Source organism: Nycticebus coucang, chromosome 2, assembly GCF_027406575.1.
Source record: "Nycticebus coucang isolate mNycCou1 chromosome 2, mNycCou1.pri, whole genome shotgun sequence".
NCBI classification, from domain to species: Eukaryota; Metazoa; Chordata; class Mammalia; order Primates; family Lorisidae; genus Nycticebus; species Nycticebus coucang.
In genome coordinates, this window is record NC_069781.1 from 26,581,519 (window position 1) to 26,607,057 (window position 25,539).

The 25,539-nt window shown below is 38.7% G+C and overlaps 1 protein-coding gene and 2 pseudogenes across 1 annotated transcript; all 3 read right to left on the bottom strand.

Moving 5' to 3' along the window:
* Window positions 1-2,953, bottom strand: part of LOC128596205 (60S ribosomal protein L17-like) — a 40,807-nt pseudogene extending 37,854 nt beyond the window's left edge.
* A 3,362-nt stretch (window positions 2,954-6,315) lies between these two features.
* On the bottom strand, window positions 6,316-17,037 carry LOC128596213 (cytoskeleton-associated protein 2-like). Its single transcript, XM_053605791.1, is given in 3 exon segments — window positions 6,316-6,986; window positions 6,989-8,104; window positions 16,992-17,037. Coding segments are annotated over 3 exon segments (1,596 nt in total). The 3' UTR covers window positions 6,316-6,552.
* A 5,687-nt stretch (window positions 17,038-22,724) lies between these two features.
* Window positions 22,725-22,950, bottom strand: LOC128568389 (small nuclear ribonucleoprotein G-like; annotated as a pseudogene).
* Window positions 22,951-25,539: the final 2,589 nt, after the last annotated feature.

Genomic DNA, 25,539 nt, shown 5'->3' on the forward strand with positions numbered 1-25,539 from the left:
CGTGGCATCCCTTCCCTTGTGTTTCTCCATGTCCGCATTGAAATGTCCCTTGCTTGTTTCATGTGCCTTATGAGGATTTGTACACTATTCTTATTCTTTTTATCTACAAATGCTCAGAAGTCACTTTCAGTACAGAGTTTTGATGCTTTACAACTTGTCCAGGAAATGGGCACTGTATGCTTGATGTCAGCATTAGGGTGGGCGTTAGTCTGTGTGCTGAGTCTCAGATTCCATTACCTGAGTGATCCATCTTGTTTTTAATTCTCTCTGCTGGCTCTGTGTTCTCCAGTCCTGTATGAGTTTCTGAACGCATAAGAATCACTTGGGAGGGGGATTTTAAAACATACAGATGGCCGGGTTCCCACCCCAAACTAATCAGAATCTCTGGAAGTGAGACTTGAGCATCAGTATTTTTTAAAGCTCCCCAGAAGATTCTAATGTGCAGACTGGTTTCAGAAATTTTAATTTAGGATTAGAAAGGGAGATATTTTTATGCTGTTTCTTTTGGTCAAAATTCACTTCCTTGTTGGATGCCAAAAGTCAATTAATCATCTCATTCTATAGTACAGTGATACTTCCTGTGAAAATCTATTCAACAGCCCCCTAGGAGTAGTTGCTTGTGAAAGCATATTATGTAGGCTGGTTGCTGGCATAAGCATAGAAGAGGCTGCTGCAAGAATCGGGCTTCTGGGTGGCGCCTGTGGCTCAGTGGGTGGGGCGCCGGCCCTATATACCAAGGGTGGCAGGTTCGATCCCGGCCCTGGCCAAACTACAACGAAAAATGGCCATGCGTTATGGCGGGTACCTGTAGTCCCAACTACTCAGGAGGCTGAGGCAGGAGAATTGCCTAAGCCTGGGAGTGGGAGGTTGCTGTGAGCTGTGACACCACAGCACTCTACTGAGGGCAACAAAGTGAGACTCTGTCTCAAAAAAAAAAAAAAAAGAATTCTGAAGATAACAGTTCAGTGATTTTAACTAATTTTTCACATCATTACGCTAGGTGTCTCTAGGGAGGAATATTTCCTGGTGGCTGAGACGGATGGACACTAAAATAAACATGCCTGGGGCTATTTTATTTGAACGAATTGCTACACTCCAGAAGCATTAATACTGCTTATGCAGAGATCAATTTTGTTTCTGCTTCAGTTGTAACCCATTTCAAATTGATAGCAAAAATAATTAATGTTTTACTAAAGTTTACCAACGCATAGTTTGTAAATTTTGTCAATATAAACCTATTAATTTCTTCATTTCCTTATTCAGCTAACACTTATTGGGTGCCTACTATATGCTAGAGCTATGATATAAAATAGAATTCATTTTTGATAACTTTAAAAGCATTTTCAAGCCGTAATTAATATATCATACAATTTGCCTGTTTAAAGTGTGCTATATATGATTTGCCTATTCTGGAAATTTGCTTATAGATTTTTCTAGTATGGACATTTGCTATAAATGGAATCACATATAAGTAGTCTTCTGTGTCTGATTTTTTCATTTAGCATATTGTTTTCAAGGTTCATGTTATAGCAGGTATCGGTACTTAAGCATAGTTTTTTCTGCCAAATAATATTGTATTATATGAATATATCATGTTTTATTTGTCTTTTCCTTCAATTGATGGACGTTTGGATTATTTCTGTTTTTCGGCTAGTATGAATAATTCTGCTACCAACATTTGTGTACGAGTTTGTCTTGAGTATATTATACCTAGGAGTGGAATTTCTGGGTCATAGGGTTACTCCATGATTAAGTCCATGTTGAGAAATTACCAAACTTTTTTCCAAAGTGGCTGCATCACTTTACATTCCCACCGGCAAGGTCTAAGAATTCTAATTTGTCTACATCCTTGCCAATATTAAGTGTCGTATCAAATACTCTGTCTTTTTGACTACAGACATTCTTGATTTTTTTACTTTTATCGATACCTGTATAGTGTTCACAGTCCTTCGGATTTCTTTTAAGAGGGCTGTACAAACAGTAAAGAATATTGTCTACCTTGAAATTGTGCTGTTTCAATAGAATGTTTTATAGTTGTCTTTATAAGATAGAATGTAGCATGAGAGTCCTTGCAGCAAAACAAGGTTCATATCAACTCTGAATGAACTCCATGAATGAAAATGACTTCGTACATGAATGTGAAACTTCTGGCACAGACGCCTCTCAGCGTTCTGAGAACTGGGGCTGTTGAGTGAAGCTTGAGCCAGATCCTGGTGGTTGGCTTGCCTGGTCACTGTGGGAGAATACAGGGAATCAACACAACCTTTCAAAAGGCTTCCTCTTGAAATATGAAAAACACGATTGGCAGGAGTGAGGAAAAACACCAAGATGGAGCGCAGGACTGGCTCATGTTCTAAGACCGAGTAATGACCTCTGGATTAGGACATGAAAACAAGAGAGCTCTGTGTTGCTACTGCTGGCGCGAAGGACAAGCTCTGTCCTAGGCTAATAATCTTTTACTGCAGGTAACAGCTGGAGGAAGGAATGGGCGACAAAGTTGCTGACTTCAGCAAGCTGCTTATTGTCAGCCTGCCCAGAAACACACGGACTGCAGAGTTCTAATCCTGCCAGGCATTTCATCCTTTCCAACCCTGGCTACCCACCCCCCAGAATGCAAGCTCTTCCTGTCACCTAATCTTTCCCATACTCGCTCACATTCCTATATTGTTGTCTTCTTGACCTAAATCCATATAGTCTTCCTCTTTCCAAACATTTCTGTGTACCCTTTGGAACATTCATTTTCTGGTAAACAAACTCTGTTATCTTTAATCTCTTCTCTGACCCATCCTTCCGCCTCCTGCGCTCTCTGGAGGACCCACTCTTCCCCTAGAGCCTTCTCAAGGGGAGGGTGTTCATTTCCGTAAGTGTCAGGGGCTACACAGATCAACGTACTCCCCGCTCCCATTGCACTTACAACCCATTCCTCTTCACTTTGTCCTCGTGTGATATCCATCCTATTCAAGGTCCAGGTCACTGGTGTCGTCCATGCCTGCTGGATCTACAGTCATATTCAAGGACTGCTTTGGTACTTAGCCAAGATTTCTGCCCTCTAGACTCCTTGCATCATCTGAGTGAAGCCCATGTCCATGTGACAGTATCCCCAGACCCTACCCTCTCAGTTCTTTGACATTGTAAACTTGAATGGATCTCACATATTTGATGGACTGCACTTTATCCTCATCATCACACCAAATGTTCCCATCTCTTACATATTATATTCTAATAGCTCACTGCTTGCCATAATCTGCTAATCATTTTCCTTTCTGTCTTCTGTATTCTATGCTTATTCTTTGGTCTCATTCTGGAACTACTTTCTCAGAAGTGAAAATGTGTACTAGTTGGGGGTGGGGGTGGGGGAATGAGGCCTTGATTAGATTTGGTTGGATTTAAACTCACATTTGTTGTCATTTGCCATCCTTATTTTTTATCATCTCTTATTTCTTTGGAGTTCTTTGAGTCATTTGGGTTTTTTTGAGATGTCAGTTTGGGATCTTTGCATACCTGAGAGTGCTTTTGTGACTTTCACACATATTATATTGTCTACACACAGATTTCTTTTAATTGTCTCCCCCCCCCCCAAAAAAAAAAAAACTAAAAAAAAAAAATTGCTGCTCAGTACTTAGGATTGCAGAGGAATATCTGGAGCCAAACTGAGTTTTCCTCCTTTGTGCTCTAGTGAATGGTAGTGGATAGTTTTTTCCCCACCTAGTACTTCTGGTTCCCTTGGGAAAATCCACATGATCCTGTTGAGCCCATCAGTAATGAGGACATGGAGGCTCTACCCCACTCCCTACTCTCACAAGGGCGGGCACATGATGAGACTGGTCAGCTAGAGAGCCACAGGTACTGGGGGCACCCATTGCTTCTCCAGAGGGGAGAGCATAGAGTTCAGAGCCCATAGAATCTCCCATGGGGTTAGTTTAGGAGTTGGGAAAAATAATTGCTTCTGTTAGGTTTGGTAATTGAAGGAATGTGAGTCTGGGACAGAGTCCTGGGGGTGGGGGGGTGGGGCGGTGAGGAGAGAATGAATATGAATATGAATGTAAGTAGAGGCGTACAGAACTGAAAAATAGAACACCATTTGGAGCTTAGATTAAGCTGACTCAGAAACCAAATTCATCCTGGACTAACTAGATTGCATGAATCAAAATATTTCTTTTTTAAATTTAAGGTAATTTGGGTTTCTTTTACTTGCATTAGAAGGATTTTTCACCAGTAATGTTTTAGTCTATTGGTTGCTATAATAGAATATCACAGCCTAGGTAGGTGGTTTATAAACAACAGAAATTTATTTATATAAACAGTTCTTGAGGCTGGAAAGTCCAAGATACAAAGTTCTGGAGGAGACCCATTTCCTGGTTCACAGATGGAGCATTCTTGCTGTGTCCCCATGTGGTGGAAGGGAAGAGCTAGCTTTCTGAAGTTTCTATTATGGGGGCATTAATCTGAATCATGAAGTCTCCATCCCCATGACCTAAGCACCTCCTGAAGGCCTCACCTCCTAAAACCATCTTCTCGAGGGTTTAAATTTCAACATGTGAATTTTGGGAGGGATATAAACATTTAAACCATAGAAAGTGGTAATAAATCCATTTTTCCCCCTTTGGTATATTTGTAGGATTCTTCTCCTAACCATAAAATTTAAAAGTGTTTTGCAGATTATGGGTAAGTTGAAATATTTCCTCAGTAGGTTTGCCTGAATCTATAAAATCAGAATCAGAAAGTTTTTTCTATTATGTCTTAGAATACTCATTTTATTCTATTTGTTCTTTTCTCCATATGTTGAATAACTAAGACCAGTCATCTGTATTCACTACATTTCTTGACATTTCAACATTTTGATTTTTTTCTCTGTAGTCTGAGAAAGGTTCCAAAACTTGTTCTCCATACCCTGATAGATCCTACATTGTATATTCTAGTCTTAACTATTTCCAATGAAATGTTGCCTCCTATTGTATTATTTCTTTGCATTATTTCTCTATCAAATTTGGATTAATTATTATTATTATTTACAGTTTTTGGCCAGGGCTGGGTTTGAACCCACCACCTCTGGCATATGGGGCGCTGCCCAAATTCAGATTTATTTTTAAATTTCAGCCTACTTCTCATCCTTTGCCTTTGTGTCTGTAATTTTAATGAGTCTATGTTTTCTCAAATTTGTGGAAAGGATAAGAAATTCACCTGAAACTTGTCTTCCAGTACCAAATCTTTTTCAATACATATACTTCCTCTCCAGAATATTTTCATAAGCTCTCCCTTTTTTTCTATCTATAGCTTCTTATATAAAGAGTTTTTTTTTTTTGAAATCTTGAACTTTATTTGAAAACAACATCTTTTGGGTCATTCATCATACAAAGTATGAAAAACAAACTAAAGAACATAGTTGTTGTTTCTGTTAAAGTGAAAAAAAGTTAAGTTGCACATACTTAATTCATGCGTCAAAACCCCCAAATCAAATCTCACTACAATGTATTTCAAAAGCAAAGCTCAAATTCATTCACTGTGGTTCAGCTGCATTTCATAAAATATTTATTGAAGTAAATATCACATCTTTGGGAAATCACGTATAAAAATCAGATATTTTTATTGTATGCACGTTAGGCACACAGGTAATAAGAGTAACAATCCTACTGTCTAGAACATAAGACAACAGTGCAGAGATTTTATGCACATGGAATAAACCTAAATGAGACCAAATATGTGATGTTTAATCACATGCATATTATATACCTAGTTTCTAAAATAATCTCCTATGATTAAAAATTCACTTATTTGAAATTATAGAGTTGATAGGGGAAATGTTGATAGGGGAAATATGCCATTAAGTATTAGTATTAATTAAAAAGCAGTATTACTTGGTGGTATTTGTGAATGGGGAGAAGAAAAGTGTTACTATATAACTATCTCGTTTTAGGGGACACAATTTAACAGTGATGTTTTCTCTAAAGTTAAAATTTTAGCATTTTATCTAAGTCAAGTTACAAAAAACCAACTTGGATTAATATTTTGAATATCCACTAAACTTAGCATCTTTTCCTTCTTATACAAAGTAGCTTCTCCTAGAAATGGGATCCATAGTAAACCATCCTTTGTGGCCGCAGGTACAATCTAAAGTGGCCGAGAGACCACAGACACAGACTCATATCATTCATGATACAAAGGCACAGCAGTCTGGGTTGTAAAAACTCCTGTAACGTGACTGTTGGTAAGGGAGCTCACTGCCAGAATGCTTAGGATACATAGGTACTTGGTCAACTCCTGATATTACGGATATACAAAACTACACAAAACAAAACACCCTAGGAATAATGAAACCCTATTCCTTATCAGACCTTTATTTTTTTTCTGTTGTTTCAGTCTCGGACTACATCCCACACACTGCTACGTTAGGGCGGCAAACAAAAGCATCAGTTTCACTTTCCAACGCTGTTAACTGTTCCAACGAAGATACACAAGGATAACAGTCTTTTAACATTTCTGGCAATTTAGAAGCCTTTTCTTGAAGACGCCGAGAACGTCTCACTGGTGTTAAAAATTTCAGCTCTTTAAATATTAAATCTGTTTTGTCAAATTGCACCTTTTTCCCACGAGTTTAACTTTTTCTTGACTCTTCATTGTTAGAATATCTACAATTATGGGTTGCAGCTCTTCAATAGGCTGAGCCCCTGACAGAATGGCCTTCTCATAGATTGCAATAATATTTTCAATAGGACTTGTGATTGGTTCAATGCGTGCAAGACATATCCAATATTTAACAAGTTTTGTGGCATCTGGAATTTTTGTAATCAGGTCATTCAGTGTGACTAGTATTTCTTCTTTTGGACATCCCTTATCAATCAGGTTGAGGCATTCAGAAAATGTGCTGTTTACTTTATCAGTAAATAATCTTTGTTCATCTTCTTCTACCATGGTGGTCCAGAAAGATCCAACTGGCTTTTCATTTTGTCCTTCAGGCTCGCAGTGGTGAGTAACCACTGCATTAGGGGCCTTTTCAGCACTCTTCCTTCGCCAGCTTTCCACTCACTCAGACGAGCTTTTCTCTCTTCTGATGTTTCTTTGGGTCGAGATGATCTGTTATCCACAGTTGTGTTTGCTGTAGTGTATCTTCGCTGGTGAGTGGATTTTGGCTTTTCTATCAGTTTGGAATTAGAAGAGAAAGCAGGTCTGTCTATAGTTTCAGATGCTGTGTTTCTAGACAGGGCCCCGTTTCTTTTGATGTCCTGAGAAGAACTGGTTTTGATATTAGACAAAATTGGTTTGGACTGTAATAATTCTTTTTCGCAAGGTCCTTTCCGGGTTGTAATGTTGCCAGAGGTTCTACTGAAGGCTTGTTTCCTGGTGCCCTGGGTATTGTCATGGTGACTTCTAATAGGGGGTCGCACAAGTTGTGTGTTCTGAGACGTAGTGCTTACAGACTTAGTGGGAGCAGTAATATTTGAGCCTCTATCACTTTTCACTGTTACACTGCTGTTTGTAGGCTGAGGCTTTGTGGCTTTAGGAATACTTGGAAGTTTCTTTGTTGCCGCAGAACTCTCATCTTTGACTTGTAGAGGTTTTCTAAATGAATTAACCTTAGACTGAACAATTTGGCCACGATAAGATCCGAGTACAAGTTTCTTGGGCATATTAGCATCTTGCTTTGGTTTTTCTGTTATCTGTTTCTTTTTACTATTGTTTTTAAGGTGAAATACCTGGCTCAGTGTCATACGTTGACTTTGGAGATTATCATCATTTGGTAACAACCGCAGAATTTTATTATTATCCTCACATTTATGTGTGTCAATTATTACAGTTGAATTGGTTAATTCATTAGAAGCTTTTAAAGGAATATACTTTTTCCCCACAATTGTATTATTTTTGCTCCCTGGAAGTCGATTTACATTTTCTTTGTTAGCCATTTTTGCTTTAGGATTCAGAATTTCTGTCCTTTCTTGGCCTTGATCTTCAGAAGTTACTGCTCTTTGGCTGCGTCTAGTACTTTGTACGCTGATGGGCCCTCTGACTCGCGGGCAGCTGCCGAAGCTCACGACGCGCGTCTCAGCTTTACCTCCAACTCCCTCGAGTTTTTTTTTTTTTTTTTTGTCTTTGGTGGCTGTTTTATGACCTTGATGAAACCAGATGAAAAGGGTGAATTATCCCTGGATTTTCTCCCAGGGATGATTTAATTTCAATTAAAATTTTCCTTCCTTCCTTCCCTCCTTCCTTCCTTCCTTCCCTTTGCATACCTGAGAGTGCTTTTGTGACTTTCACACATATTGTCTACACACAGGTTTCTTTTAATTGTCCCCCCTTCCTTCCTCCCTCCCTCCCTCTCTCTCTTTCTTTATTTTAAGCTGGAGGACTGACTGGTGTACATTTGCATTACCAGCAGATTCAGGTGAGTAAAGAAGTAACATGATTCTGGGCTATTACATGAGCAAGAACTTAGTGTTTTGTTTTGTTTTTAAGAACTTAGTATTTATTTGTCTTCCTGTTTCTCTGAAGCTGTAGTGCTCACACCAGCTCTTTGCATATAGCTGCCCATATATTGTGACTTTGTCTTCCATTCTTACTCTGTTGCCCAGTGCCTTGAAAGCCTTGCTTCTGCACTGTTGTTTCAGAGGAATCTTACCATGCTGCCTGCTTCCTGCTTTTCAGAACAACAGCACAGTGCCTGGAATCTCCCTGAATAGTTGATTTTGAATGTTACTATCTCAGTCAGTCTGGGCTGCTGTAAGAAAATACCATAGGCTGGGTTGCTTATAAACAACAGAAATTTATTTTTCATGGTTCTGGGAACTGGGAAGTCCAAGTCCAAAGTTCTGGCAGGTTCAGTGTCTGGTAAGGGCCTGCTTCCTGGTTCACAGACTGTGCTTTCTTGCTGTGTCCTCACATAGTGGAAGGGGCCAGGGGTCTCTCAGGGGCCCCTTTGTAGGGCACTAACCCTATTCACAAGGGCTCTACCCTTAAGACCAAAGGCCTCACCTTCAAACACCATGACATTGGGAACCAGGTTTCAATATGAATTTGGGGGACACATAAACATTAAGTCTATGACACTCCCCAAAATATAGTTCTCAGGAGTGTGTCCCTTTTATTCACTGTCACACCATCCTAGTCCTTATCCTTCACCGTTGTGAGCTTTCGTAGGGTTCTGCCAGGCTGTTGTCCACTTCCGTTTTTCTCATTAAAGACTCAGAAATGTCGCTAAGTGTTTATCTTTTCATCTGGTTTCATCAAGCTCATTCATAACTCGTACAAAGAATCCCTTCTCAATTTTTAGCATTAGCATGGCTGTGGGTTTTCTCCCATTTTTATGTTCCTTTTTCCATTTCAGAGGGGTTTTATCAGGAGAGCTGAAAGTTAGGCCCAGTTTTTCCAAATGTGTCAAGTCTGTCCCCTTCATTCCACCCGCACTGTTACTGCCTCATCTTATATCTGCCCACATCTAACTCTTGTTTGCAAGGGTCTTCTGCTGGCTTTTCCTGCTTCCTTTTTGTTGCTGCTCTCCTAGTGTTGGCATTCAACTGAACGATGGCTTGAGTCCTACAAGATATGTTATAGTGTTAGAATTATATTCAGTTGAAGCCATCAGGAATGCCTCTAGTGTAGTTTAAGCAGATACTGCGACGTCTAGGGGTGGTCAGCCCAGAAGTGGTGGAGTGCCTCAGGGACACCATCACATTCAACTTCCTTCTACCTTCCTGCCCTGCCATTTTCAGAGATCTGCTGCATCTCCAGCTTTGTGTGTGTGCCAAGTGAGAGAAAGAGGAAGGAAAAAAGGCAGCGCCAGAGACTTCCGCTTATGTTTCTTTGGCTAGGAATGTGTCTCGTGGCCACTGCTAGCTGTCAGGAGTCAGAGAAATATGTCTTTTACAGACACAGAGGCAGGCAAGAAAGAAATGGGTTGGAAAAGGAGGTGGGTCGGCTAAATGCTGGTGTCTGCCACCCGCCTTCTTTGTTCCCAACACCTGTTGGTCGGAGGAAAAAACAATGATGGGCTGTGGCTCCTCTCCCAGCTCCTCACTCAAGGCCTGGAATGTCGTTTTCATACAGAGAGAAAATAAGGGGGAGAGGAGAGGGACACCAGGTGGATATTTCTCAGTTTTTCCTTTAACTACCCACTTCCAAATCTCTGTCTCTCTAAATTAAGGGATATAATGTTTCCCTCCCAATTTCTTCCACTTTATCCCATCACAATTACTTAAGAACAGGGATACACGGATTCAATAGCTGTTGAGGTTGAAATCTTCCCCTGAATTTTACATGGGTTACTTCTTCGAAGATCTGAACTTCCTTTTAAAAGAATTATAGTCTGGTTTGGGGAGGGGTGATTTGTAAATATGTGTTTAGTCCCCAGATTTCTCGCCAGTGTCCCTGATTTTAGATAAAGATGATTTTGTGGCCCTAGATCTCCAGGACCGTTCTCTCCTTGTCTCTCGCAGCCTGGAAGGACCTTCTTTACTTCATTTTTGTCCTTTCCTTTCTGCTCTGACTGCTCCTTGGCATTTTGGATCCCTCCAGAACGTCAAGTGGCTTTTTCTGCTTCTTTTGTGCCTCTCCATGGCCACAGCAAGTCCACAGTTGCCGCGCCGCTGTGGAGAAGGTCAGAGAATGCTAATGGGACATTTAGCAGCCAGGGTTCCTGCTTGACTTTTTGTTGAAAATAAAGTTGAATAGACAAAGAGAAAAGGCGATTCTAACTTAGTGCAGGAACAGTCTCAAGTTAGCGTTTTTATATTAGTTATTTACAGATGTAATTAAAGACATTATTTCGTAAGAAATAATATCATCACCCTCATCCTAACTCTAAAAGTAGCCTTATGAGTAGGTGCTGGATCACTGTAGTGTGAGTCACTAGACCCATTCCCCACCAAGTCTTTCTTCTGTGACATATTAGATTTTGAATGTGCTTAGTGACTACGCAATAAAATGTATATATTGCTGTGTGGGCTCCAGACTAACTGATGCCAAGTAGCTATGAAATGCCATGTGCAGACATCGTAACTCATACCTTACAGTTCAACAAGGTTTAGCTAATCACTAACCAGTGATATTTCTGTAAAGCAGTGAGAATTCCTGTCAGACAACTGTGTCCCAGTCCATACCTTATGACCTTTGCCTTTGAAAACCTGCTTGTTAAAACAGGTGGAAGGGAGCACTCCCCAAGGCAAGTAGGAAATGTGCCCTGGGCTGCAGGCCTCAACCTTGGCCCATATAGATCATATTAATTTGGCCCCTGTTGCTTTCTTTAGGTCGACGTTGCACAAATCTGGATGGCTGCAAACCTGTACAGTATGATACTGTGTTGAATATTGTAGGCAGTTGTAACATAGTGTTAAGTATTTTTGCATCTAATCATAGAAAAAGTACAGTAAAAATATAATATTGAAATTTTATGGGACCACTGCAGTCTATGCAATCTGTTGTTGACGGAAATGTCATTACAAGGCACATGATTACATTTCTAGTTCTCATTTTAAGCATTCTATTTCTCCTGTAATTATCAATAGTTCCTTCTTTCCCTCTCATAAGTGTTCTGGCTTAGAGAATAAAGTACCTGATTGGGCTGGGTGTGGTGGCTCACGCCTGTGATCCCAGCACTCTAGGAGGCTGAGGTGGGTGAATTGCTTGAGCTCAGAGGTTCAAGACCAGCCTGAGTAAGAGGGAGGGCCTGTCCCTAAAAATAGCCTGGCATTGTGGCAGGTGCCTGTAGTCCCAGCTACTTGGGAGGCTGAGGCAAAAGAATCACTTGAGCCTAAGACATTGAGGTTGCTGTGAGCTATGATGCCATAGCACTCAACCCCAGGGCGACTGAGTGAGATTCTGTCTCAAAAAAAAAAAAAAAAAAAAAGAAAGTACACGATCACCAATCACCTGTTAAAGTAGATGTGGTAAAATGATTATTGGAGGGAATTTTTTAGTAGTACATATAATTTTAAATTTATTTTTTTTAAATTTTATTTCAGAATATTACAGGAGTACCAATGATTTGGTTACATAATTGCTTTTGTACCATTTGAGTTGAAGTTATAAGCATGCCCATCACCCGGACAGTGTGCATTATACCCACTGGGTGTAAATTTACCCATCCCTTCCTCCCTGCTCCCACCTACTTGATTTTTAAACCTACATAAGTATATCTAAAATAATTATTGTGATTTAGTGTTAAAAAGTCCCTTGGTTCTTGATTCACATAATTCTGTTGTTTTTTTAACTTGGAAACAACACCATTTTATTGAAATAATCAAGAAAGTTCTTGAATAACTCCAGGATGATCATTTACCTTTAACACATGGCAAATAGATGAGTTTTTTTCATACCTTGAGAAATGGAAATAGAATTAGTTTCTGAATTGTCCTAGTGGTTTGCTAGGAAGCAGGTAATGTACCCGAATAAAATACAAGATCCAGCATAAAAATAATAAAACACTTTATTTCTCCCAAACATGTTATGGGGTAGACAGTTATTAAACAGAAGCAACCTGGGTAAAAGTCCTATTTGGTTGGTGACAGATTTTATTTTCAGTATTCACAAGCTTTATATTAAGCAGCACCAAAAGCAGACACAGGCTGTTTCTCTGTCTTATACTCTTATATTCTCTTCCCATGATTTCAGAATCATTTCTAAATCAATTTATTAATTATGGTTTCAACCACATTTTTATCCTTCACATAGAGGATTGCACCATTATTCTCCTCGCAGAGAAAACCTAATGCACAGATGAGAGCTTTGGTGGAGAGGGACGTGTGAAGCCTTCAGCAGGTGTTTGGAACCCTGGGGTGGTTTTGTGTATCCTATCATGAGAAGGCCATATATCAGTGGAGTGTAGAACCAGACTGAAGGTTTAATTCCCTCATAATTATTAAGAAATTATAATAAAAATTCATCTAAAGGACCCTTGGTATCTGTAGGGAATTGGTCTCAGGACCCTCGTGGATACCAAAATCCTCAGTTGCTCAGTCTCTTTTGTAAAATCACTTAGTATTTGCATGTAACTGACACAGGTCAACTTGTATACTTTAAATAATCTCTAGGTTAATTGTAATGCCTCATGCAATGTAAATGCTATATAAATAGTTGTTATACTGCATGATTTTAAAATTTGTGTGATTTTTATTGTTTTGTTGTTTTTTAATTTTTTTCCACATATAAAAAGATAGTAGTATTGGAATGTCCATTGTAACATTTGTGCATATAATATATATGAGGTTGGGAAATTAGGTTGGAGATGCCAGTGCCTAGTCCGCTTTTTCTAGGATGAGTTCCTGAACTTAATTGTCAGGCCTCCTACGATGACAGCTCTGATGGCCATTCCAGAAAAAGAATCCCAAAATTGCTTTGTAGGGTGGACTAGGTACTGGCATCGATATATAACTCCCCAAGGGGAGTACTTCAAAGGTGACCAGAGTGATATTCAGCAATGAGGTATGTAGCACTTTTTCAAGGATGAGTTCACAAGTTTAATTATCTAACTTCATATGTCAACAAAACAATCAAACTGGACAGAGCCCACATAGCCTGTATGTTTCTTAAAGTGGCAGTAATTAAATTATGCACAGTCCTCTCTTGGTATCCATGGTTCCTGGACCCCCTGAGAATACCAAAATCCAAGGATGTGCAAGTACTTTACATAAAAAGATGGAGTCCTTGCATGTAACATATGCGTATCTTCCCGTCTACTTACAGATTACTTATAATACCCAATACAATGTAAATGTTATGTAAATAGTTGTTACCTGTATTATTCAGGGAATAATGACAAGGAAGAAAGTCTGTTCACATTCAAAACAGGTGCAACCATTCACATTTTTCCCCAAGTATTTTTGTTCTGAGGTTGGTTGGCTCCACAGACAGGTGGAACTTGTGGATACAGACAGCCAATGGTATAGTCATAAACTGAAATTTCGTATAGCAATGAAAACACAAGACTGATCTTTGAACACTGATTTGAAAAAGATTTCCTGTTGTGTTGATAACTAAAAAAAAAAAAAAGAAAAGAAAACAAGTTTCAGGCTTGTTTTTATAGATTCTGCACTTAATGTAATAGAATATATGCTATCAGGAAGGAAAAATATATATGCTTGTTGTTTGCGCAGACCACGTCTGGAAGGATATGGTAGATATTGTTAATAGTGATTATCTTTTCAGAGTTAGATTTAAAGTAAGTGAAAAGAGGGGGAAGGAATTTCCTTTTTACTCTCTCCCCTTCATACTTTTGGAATGTTCAAACATACAGAAAGTTTAAAAACTGTACAGCAAACACCCATGAGTTTAACACCTAGAGGCTGTAATTAACATTTTGCTGTACTTGCTTTACCGCTGAATTAAAAAAAGACACAAGGATGATGAATTAATTTTTACAATGTATTTGTGAGAAATGAAAGAGTTTAGCAAGAAGAGAGTATAGGAATAAAGAAAGAGTGACATAAAAAGTACATAAATCTGCTGAGAAAAATAGCATAATGTGACAAACGTTAGCAGCTGTTAGGAGTGCAAAGTCCAGGGGCACAGTTCTGTGCAAGAGCAGGGTAAGGACTTCCTGTCTGTAGTTCTTCAGTCCTGACGTCAAGGGAAGATGTTTCCAGAACAAGAAACCCCAGGACAGGTGGCACTTTGGCTCACGTGAGAGGTTTAGTCTCCCAACGTTTCTCAAACGTTAATGTGTGTTAATCACCAGGGATTGCCGGGGAAAATTGAAACACATTTAACCCCCAGGAGCTCTTACCTTAGATCCTACGAAAGTGTCGCAAACTAGTTTGAATTGGGGTAAAGTCTAAGAGAGCAAGAGTTTTTTTCTTTTTCTTAAAAAAAAAAAACTTTCTAGTTTTTTAACATTGAGTTATCCATCAGTCTACAAATAAACCTGGATTTAATAGAAAAGAGTTGAGGTCTAGAAATCTCAACTCCGAATTCCTAAATCTGAATGTTTAACAACCACCCCAGCTGATTTCAATGCAGGCAGATATTGCAAAATATGGTCCTTTTCTAAAAATGTGGACTATTTAACCCTCATGGAGATCAGGTGCTCCAAGAATCTGCACCTTGGCTCTGCCAGGAATGCCTTTCTTCTCAAATGGCTGGTATCTGTCTTCTAAAGGAGCTTAATTACTAAACTCCTAAGGGAGTTGACCATACAGGGCTTTCATCTTGGGGTAAATAAATTATCTCACTCAAGTGTTGTAAACCAGTTTGAACTTGGGTGGGGCTTAGAGAAAATTACTATTTTTTGATGCATAATATTTTATACATATTTATGGGATACATGCAAAATTTTGTTAGAATGCATACAATGTGTAACCATCTAGTCAGGCTATTTAGGGTAGCCATCTCCTCCAATATTGATCATTTCTATGTGCTGGGAATATTTTAAGATCTCTTTCCTAGCTATTTTGAAATATTTGGTACCGCGTTAACTATTATCATTATTATCTTTAATTTCCTATTTAACACTGGGGCCATGTCCCTTTGTGTAAACATCCATGGACATCTAATACCATCATCTTTTTTAACCTCTCGTCCACTAAGTGAACTAGGTACTTAGATACCTGTGGCTTAATTCTTCACTTTTCTAAGGGAGAAAAGTCTCCAAATCCCTTCTCCTGGTGTTTTTCTTGGGAAGCTTCTTCCTACTGTTATCTCTTCCTCTGTTATTAGGAGTATTTGAATTCTCATCAATTTCCTTGTGACTGGTGTGGAATGTGCTGGTGGAACTGCAGCTGTTACTTCTTGTCCTTAGAACAGGTTTTCCTCCCCTGAAGGATTAATAAGGAAGCAAACGATTTGCAGTTGCTTCTGCCCCGCCGCTGGCAGTTCTTTAACCCTGAGAAAGAACGATCACAGAGCTCCTCATTCCTTCTCAGTGTGACGCTTGCGAGTTCTTCCAGCATGTTCCTTTTTACCTCCTGTTTTTCCATCTTAGCCTTGCAATCTGAGCTGAGGAATTTGTCTCCATGGTGGCCCATCAGCTAACAGAAAGCATGCTGCACAAGTGATTAACTTAATTTTTAATAAGTTTTAACAATGCCATAAACATGTCTAGTGCTCTTTCTGTGCACGAGGCTAACTTGTGCTAAATGGTGGAGACAGGAGTGAGAAGGCAGCAAAAGTGGCACCCAGGTTTCTAAAGAACTGTGACAAATCCAGGCTGAGAATGTTCCGTCTAACCAGGAATGGTGTGAGTAAACACCTAGAAGTAAATCTGAAGAATGGGGACTGTTCAGGTATGCTTGGGATCCAAGGTGCTTGGGGAGAAATAAAAGCTGCTTTAAGGGCAGCTCTTAAAAATCTGAATATTACCCAAGAAGACATTATTTCCTAGTCAACGCTTCAAAATTGAGAGGTGGAAAACTCATCATTCTAGTACAGAAACACAGCGACTAAAATAATGCTGCCATTTTCCTTGGTCGTTGGTTTAGGTGAGGGAACTGTGAAAAGTGATGCGAGTAGACACAAGAAAAGGAAAGGGAAAAAAATTCAGATGGAAACACGGTCAGAAAACAAGAGACATCAGCAAAGAGAAAGTTCCATTGAGAAAAAGGTTGACAGACCCGTATCCTAAGGGCCTAGAATAATCCCTGGCTCAGAGTAGGTGCATATTAAAATACAGTCATACACAGCGGGACAACCTTTCGGTAAACGATGGACCAAATATGTGACAGTGGTCCCGTAAGATTATAATGGAATGGAAAAATTCCTATCGCCTAGTGATATCATAGCCATAATAATGTGTAGGCCTAATGTGTCTGTGTCTTAGTTTTTGACAAAAATGTTAAAAAGCAAAAAAATTTTTTTTAAACATAGGAAAAAGTTTATACAATAAGGAAAAATGCTTTGTACCATGTGTTTGGTTGTTATTCCGAGTCAAAAAGTCTAGAAACCATTTGCTTATAAAATAAAATATTTACAGCAAGCAAAGGTTAATTGACTATTGAAGAAAGAGAAGTCTAAAAATTGGTGTAAGTTCAGACCTGTAGTGAACAGTCAGGTCCTAGCCCTTCACATTCGCTCACCGTTCATCGACTCACCCAGGGCAGCTTCCAGTCCTGCAAGCTCCATTCACGGTAAGTGTCTGATACAGGTATACTATTTTTTATATTTTATATCATATTTTTACTGTACCTTTTCTATGTGTAGATGAAAAAGATGCTTCCAATTGTGTTGCGATTGCCTGTGGTATTCGGTACAAACACATGCTGTGTTTGTAGTCTAGGAGCAAAAGACTCTGCCATATAGCCTAGGTGTGTAGCAGATTATACTAGCTGAGTTTGTTAAGTACTCTCTATCATGGCCACACAATTGCCTAATGCATTTCTGGGAACAAATCTGCATGACTGTAGTCATTATTAAATGAGATAGCAAATTGCATGAGCCAGATTATAAATGGAAAATAGGGAGACGCACATGCACAGGTATATATAAAGCAAGAAAAATGTTGAGAGAGGCAACCGGTGGAGACAGAAATATACATATTTGTAGGAAGCCGATCGAAAGGGACTCGGGGGGAGAAGTAAGGGATTGGGATTCAGAGAGGCTTGTACCTTGATGCCAAGTACTAATGAGCGAATGATTCTTTGTGTGTGCTGTGTCTTAGACATTGGGCTGGGATGTGATGTGGTCCTGGGGACAACCACTCAGCCTTTTCGTGTTTAATCTATTAAAAAAAATTAATAGTGCTGAAAGGAAATGGAATCAAGTATAGTATTGTGAAATATTAAGATCTGATGAACTTAGGTGGTGAGTAATGGAATTTTTGCTGTACTAGTCTCAAGTGTGTGCTTGAAGCTTTTCCTAAAACCGTCTTAAAAAATAGAATTATAGGGTGGCACCTGTGGCTCAATGAGTAGGGCACCGGCCCCATTATACCAGAGGTGGCGGGTTCAAACCCGGCCCTGGCCAAAAACTGCCAAAAAAAGTGGCTTGAAAAATAATAGAATTGTTAATAATTGAGCAAGGGCCCTTCTTGGTCCTCCTCCCCTACACAAGATCCCCAGGGTCAGGATTATCAAAGCAAGCAGCAGATTGAATATGGGAGGCAAATGGGAGAAGGCCTTGTTCTCTCCAAGGGCTGGTGCCCAGCTGCTTAAGAGGCTGATTGTGCTTAATGGAATTACAGGTTTGGGAAAGAAGCTAAGTTCTTTTTTCTTTCTTTCTTTCTTTTTTTTTAATGTTGGGAGAATGCTCAAGGGAATATCTTTAGACCAAAGAAAGTTTTTTCCTTATACAATTGGGGTTTCACAAAGCATAGTAGAAAGGCTCAAAGAGGGGGCAACAGATAGATGGGAAGAAGAGAGGGGCCTTGCTGGGGGTGGGGATGAGAGGAGAGGGAGGGGTGGCACGAGACAGGGCTGGGGGTCTTGGCTTCTAGATTTTGACAGGGAAGGAGGAGAAGGTTTGGATGGAAGCCCAGATCGAGGGCGGGGCATGAATCACAGCTAAATTGGTGGAATTCTCTAGCCCCAGCATTCCCGGTGGAATGTTGACTTGTTGGCTTCTGCAGGGCTCTTTTGCCTCCCAGGTGCTGGGCACAGTTGCTCAGAGCAGCGCCTGCAGGGGAGGTCAAAGGGTCAGGCAGGGAGGAGGTCAGAGGAGAGAGCTGGAGCTATCAGCCCCTGAAAAATGTACTTATTTTTCTTGGCATTTGACAGGTGGACTAGATGGAATCTGGCTGAGGGCCCAGCTGGGCACTGGAGGCCCTCAACTCTTCTCATCATCCCATAACCTCCTTGTAGGTTTCAGACATCTCTTCTCCACTTTTTTTTTTTTTTTTTGCCTTTGATAGACATTCTACCTCAGTGTTTATTTGCAAAATGATGGGTTAGGGGAATAAGCATAACAACCCACTCAATTCAAATTGTGTTTGAAATGACAAATCAACTTAGTTAATAAAAAAAAATTGTTATTATGAATTCCAGATACTTAACATTATTTTTTAGGTTGTGGAGGTGCCCAACTCATGAGTGCAATTAGAGAAAGCCTTTTTTTAATGTCTGAGATTATGAAGCAAATTTTTAATTTTGTCTGCATGAAGGAAGATTCTTAATGCAATGATTACTGATTGGTTTAGAAAAGCACAAATCCACTCTATAACATGTTTATGACAAATACTATATCATCTTGGAGTCCAAGTAAAAATTAGCATGTCCTCAAAAAGCACCAGCTGTTTAGAACATTGTAGGGGGGGGTGAGATTACTCAAACTTAATTATTTTTTTTGGTTAGAAAACAAAAGCCTTACACAAAGAGGACAATATATAAGCCATTAGGCAGTCTAAGATTCTACCTACCATAAGGCCAGCAGGCATAAAGGCTTTTCCTGGTTTTGAATCACTTGTATGAACTTGGAAAATTACAACAGAGGGTAACTAAGATTTTGTCTAGATAGCTGAAGTTAAAAGTCTTATCTTTTCTTTTCCTTTCCAACCAGTATTCTCATCTTTTATTCTTTTGCAATTGTCAAATCTGATTTCTTAAAATTATCATCATTGCAATTCACTATCAATTGCAATCAAACTTTAAAACTTCTTTGAAGTAGTAAGATGAGCAGTTTAACAGTCAGAGTGAAACTTCGTTAAATACCAGACACTCCCCTAAGTACTGTGCACACGCTATTCTTTTTCAGCAACCCTCCAACAGGGTACTGTTATTATTATCATCATCCACATGTGAGGAAACTAGGGCTTAGAGCAGTGATTCACACCTGTGTCTGCTTATGCGCATTGCCTGGAGGAACTTGTAAAACTACCAGTGCTCAGGCCATCATTCACCTGGACCAATTAAATAACCTCTGGATGCAGGAACTGGGCTTTAGCAATTTTTAAGGCTCCCCAGGTGATTCCAAAGTGCAGTGAAGGATAGAACCCCCAGCTTTCAGGGCAGTTAATTAACCAGCGCAGGTCCCAGGGCTGATTGAGTGCTGGAGGTGATGCAGAGCCTCATCTTAACCTCTCTACTACATTGCCTCTCAGGTATTTAGCATTTCTTTTGAAACAAAAACCAAAGCAATTATTAATATTTGTGTTTTCATATTTTATATAAGTTTAGGAAAGCGCCAAAACGTAGGAGCCACAAGTGGTAATTAAACATACAACACTATAAAAACTACACAAATTTCAAAATAGAATACTGTGGTATATGCTGTTGTATGATCCTGACTTTTTATCTTTTCCCTGTAAGAATCTTACCTCCTGACTTTATGATAGTACTCATTTTTTGCTTTTCTTTATACTTACCACTTATGCTTTTAAGAACAGTATTGTTGGTGGCTCACACCTGTAATCCCAGCACTCTGGGAGGCTGAGGCAGGTGGATTGCCTGAGCAAGAGTGAGATCCCGTCTCTAATAAAAATAGGAAAAAGTAACCGGGCATTGTGACAGGTGCTGGTAGTCCAGCTACTGGAGAGGCTAGGGCAGGAGGATCGCTTGAACCCAAGACTATGAGGTTGCTGAGAGCTATGGTGCCACTGCACTCAGGGTGACAGAGTGAGACTCTATCTCAAAAAAAAGCCAACAACAAAACAAAACAAAAAACAGAAAACAATATTAAGTTTTGCCTGTTTTTGAGCTTTCCATGGGAAGATTCATACCATACCTATTACTTAGTCTCTAGCTTTTCAGGCTTGTGAGACTCCTGTGTGATGTCTTGGTTACTGCTGCTCATGTCTGTTGTGACTTGGTATTCCACTGTAGGAATGTATCAGAATTTGTCCACTTTATGGATGACAGATTCGGGTTGATTCCAATTTGGGGCGGTGGCAGCGTATTTCCTGCTGCATGTGTACATGAGTTTCTCTGAGGCTGACTTGTTAAAGGTTATGCCTATGTGTTGGTTGGCCTTTATTAAAATTGACAAGTAAAAATTGCATGTATTGATATATGTATACACTGGAGTGGCCAAATCTAGCTATTCAACATATGTGTTACTGCACATACTTGTCATATTTTTATGTGTGTTGAGAAAATCTCTCTTAGCAATTTTCAAATCTAAAATACATTAATTGAAGTCACCACAACGTACAACAGATCTCTTGAACTTATTCTTCCTGTCTAATTAAAATTTGGTGTCCTTTGATTAACATTTCTCCGATTCTTCTATACTCTGGGTGTGCCTATTTTTAAATTGATAGGTAATGCTAATCAAATTCCCAAAGTAGCTTATACAAGTTTACCTTCACCAACCGGGTATGAGATTTCCTAATACTCCACTTTCTAACTAACACATAGTGGTGCCAGACTTGAATGTTTTCCAGTGATGTGGTTCTGAAATTATAACTCTTGGATTTTTTTTTTTTGGTTGCAGTTTGGCTGGGGCCAGGTTTGAACCCACCACCCTCGGTATATGGGGCTAGCACCCGACTCACTGAGCCACAGGTGCTGCCCAACTCTTAGAATTTTTAATTTATATTTTTATGACTAATGAGGTCTAAAATATTTTCAGATGTTTATTATTTATTTGGGTTTCCTCTTTTGTGAAGTGCCTATTTGTAAGTTTTGACTATTTGTCTGTAGGTTGTCTGTGTTATTCTTATTGATTTGTAGGTGTTCTTTATATACTCAGGAGTCTGGTATTTTCTCAGTAATATTGTTTCAAATACTGCCAAAATATGGGGTATGTGCTTAATTTTAATAAAGTTGAATTTTTCTTTTAGGGTTAGTACTTTTATGTTTAAGAGACTCTTACCCTGGAGTAATAATTTTCCTATATTTTAAAAACTTCATAGTTTTGCTTACCTTATTTAGATTTTCAATTCACATGGAGTTAATTTTTACACATATGGGAGAGAAAGGACTCATTTTATTTTTCCCCACTGGAGGAAACATAGTCCCAGCACCATATTGTTAAGGGTCTGTTCTTTTCCTTATCATCTATAGTATTGTTCTGTCATATATTAAGTATCTGTTTATGCATGAATCTGTTCTGGCGTCTTTATTCTGTTGCATTGGTCTATTTGTCTATCCTTGAGCAAATACTATTTTAATTATTATAGATTAATAATAAGTCTTGATATTAGGTGAAGCAAATCTTTCCAGCTTTGTCCAGAATATTTTGGGTATTCTTAGGCATCTACAGTTCCATAAATTCAGCTTATCAAATCCCACATAAAGAAACCTGCTGGATTTTGATTGAGACTGGAATGTTAGTCTATTAATGAATTTGGGGGTAATTCATATCTTTGTAATTTTGAGTTTTTCAAATCATAACATGGTATAGCTTTTTTTTTTTTTGAGACAGAGTTTCACTATGTTGCCCTTGGTAGAGTGCTGTGGTATCACAGCTCACAGCAACCTCAAACTCTTGGGCTTGAGCGATTCTCTAGCCTCAGCCTCCCAAGTAGCTGGGACTACAGACACCCGCCACAACACCTGGTGTTATTTTGTTACAGTTGTCATTGTTGTTTAGCAGGCCCAGGCCGGTTTGAACCCGCCAGCCTCGGTGTATGTGGTTGGCGCTGTAACCACTGTAGTACAGGCACCGAGCCTGGCTCTCCATTTTTAAAGGTAACTTTATTAATGGCTTAAAAAAAAGTTGTATAGTTTTCTCTGTATAGGTTTTTAACATCTTTTGAGTTAATCATATGTCCTTTATATAAAGTGTTACCTATTTTAATTTATTTTTTCACCATTAGAAAAGTTTATTTAATAAAAAGTTGAATATGAAAATGTACAAGACCTGATGTTGACGTCGTAGTAAAACAGGCTCATTGGAGAGGGGACTGGACTGCTCTGCTGAAAGGCCATTGTTTATACTCATTCCAAAGCTTCTCATATAATGATGCTATTTCCTCGTATTACCGCTATTCCAGTAATGTTCTGCTGCCCACTGGTTGCCATCTCCACACGTTCATTTGTCACAAGATTCATAAAGGGATCAAATCCCTACAATATTCCTTGGACATGTCTGCCGCCGTTGAATTTCAATGATAACGTCTTGTCTATTAACTTTTTTTAACTCAGGAGGGTAAGCTTTGCTCATGTTAACTACTCCACTGGATCAAAGATTGTGTTACCTGTTTAAATTTAATTTGCTAATGATAGGATAACCTAACATAGAACAACATTCTGACAGGGATACTAAAAGAATGAAAAATTACATATTCTAAAACATTTAGGTAATCAAGTTGAACGCTATATAAAATAGGTAATTTATCACGATCAGTTTGGATTCATTCCAGGAATGCCAGGTTGCTCTAATAATGACAATATTAGGACCTTCATTTGTTGCAAGTCACCACACTGAAAAATGGAAGAAAAATATCATTCCAATAGTGCAGAAATATTTTTATAAAATTGAATATCCAGTCACTATTTGCAGAATAATAGAAGAAAACTAGATTAATCTAAAAAAGGTTACCTCCAAAAAAGCATAGGGCAAACTTTATCCTTATTAGTTAAAGGAAATGTTTTCTATGTTTGAATGAGATGGTTCTAAGAATGCCTTCTATTTAACATTCTAATAAAAACCCTTGCCAGGTCAAGGAAAAAAAAGGCATAATGACTTGAAGAAACAAAGCCATTATTATTCACAAATAATATTTTCACTGATATTTCAAAAGAATTTACAGATAAATAAGAATTAATACAAAATTTTGGTAAGTTTGCTTGATATAAAATTCATTATAAACAAATCATTTGTATTGCTATATTTCTACATCCAATAGTAAATGAAATTCTATATTATGTAGGAATAAATGCAAGAATATTTGCAAAACTTTTTAGGACAAAATTAAAATATTTTATTAAAAACATTGAAGTCCATACATGCCCATGGATTGGAAGTCTCAATCATGAAAATTGTAATGCTCCGTCAACTGATCAGTAAATTTGGTGTAATTTAAGTCAAAATCTTGACTTGTTAATTTGGGGGGAACTTGTCAATTTACATGGCAAAGAAAATATTGACAGTTCACTCATTTCTGAAGAACAAGGGAGGTAGATTTGCAGCATGAATGATTATAAAGCAGTAGTATAGTAGTCTGATATCTGCAAAGGCAGAGACACACAGACAAATGAAAACTCAAAGCCAGAATTATATATATACATATGATTCATATATACATATATGATTATATGTATTGCATTGAAGATAGACTTCATAATAGAGCTACAAATCTAGTCACCCATGTAAAAAGATGAAGTTGAATTTCTCTTCACATCATATCTTCCTCCCAATAATTCCACATGTGTGAAAAATTTCAACGTAAAAGGTAGAACTATACAACTTTCCAAGGAAATTATCTTTATAAACTTGGAATCAGGTTCTTAGAGAAGACATACACCCACACGCCCCTCAACCATGAGTGATACATTTGGCTACACTACAATTATAAACTTTATCAAGTGCCATTATGAAAAGAAAAGACAAACCCAGAAGATATTTGCAACACATAAAACTGTCAAAAGAATAGTAAGCGGATTAGAGAATTAAAAACTCCTACATGTAAATAAGAAAAATAAATAAGCAACCCAACAGAAAAACAGACAAAAGTTTTGAATAGCACCTCTCAGAAGAAAATTAACTCAATAGCCAATAAACAATGGACAGATCTTTAACTTCTTTAGTTATTAGGTAAGTGAAAGTTAAAACACTCTAAGATACACTTTCATACCCTCTACAGGGAAAACAAACCTAAGTGTCAGACAATGCAGAGAGCTGATGAACAGTAGCTCCACGGTGTTAGCTCCCTTGGGATGCGATTGTTCCTGGGCTCCCAGTGCCGAGAATGAGCCCTGGCGCCTAGCTGATGACCGAGTGATCACAAACACAATCCCACATACACATACATTTATTGTAGAACAAAAGCAACAAGCTACAATGAGAACACATCTTGAAGAACTAGATGGATCCCCCTCCATCAGTAGAGAAGAGATGCCAAAGTGTGGACACATAGATATCCACTAGTTTGTCCACTAGTTTGTCCCGCCTCTCCCACAGCAGGATTGGCTGTTACTTCCTGCCTTTGGATAATTGACAGGTTGGGATTATCTAATAGGTTACATCACAGGTGTAATTAGATGGTAATGCACTCTAGGTCAGTTACAGGTCACAGGAACTTTGACTCTGTATGTTCCCACAAGGGAACTGTTCCTAGCTGCAATTTGGTTTCTAGTTACAGTTTGATTTCTGCTTTCAAGAACCCTTAGTCTCTTCCTTACCACCTGTTTACTGTCCTAATAATGCAGTATGAATTTATCTCACAATATTATAAAAAAATTTGGCATTATCTAGTCAAGTTGAATATATCAGTCCACCTCAGATACATACCAGATATTCTTGCGGTAGGAGTCATGTATAAGACTCTTTATAGCAGGCATTTTAGTAATAAGCAATATCCAGAGACAAACTGAAGTGCTCAACAACAGAATGGATAAGAAAATTGTGTGTACAGTACAGCACTAAAAATGGCTTCCATAGTCTGGCAGATAGCTGGCTTTGCTTGGTTCTTTGAATATAACTTCATTTGACAATTGTTATTAAATATCTACTATGTGCCAGGGACTGCTTTAGCCATAGTACGAGCAATGAACCAAGAAACAAAAACTCTTGTAGTTATGGAGTGCTACA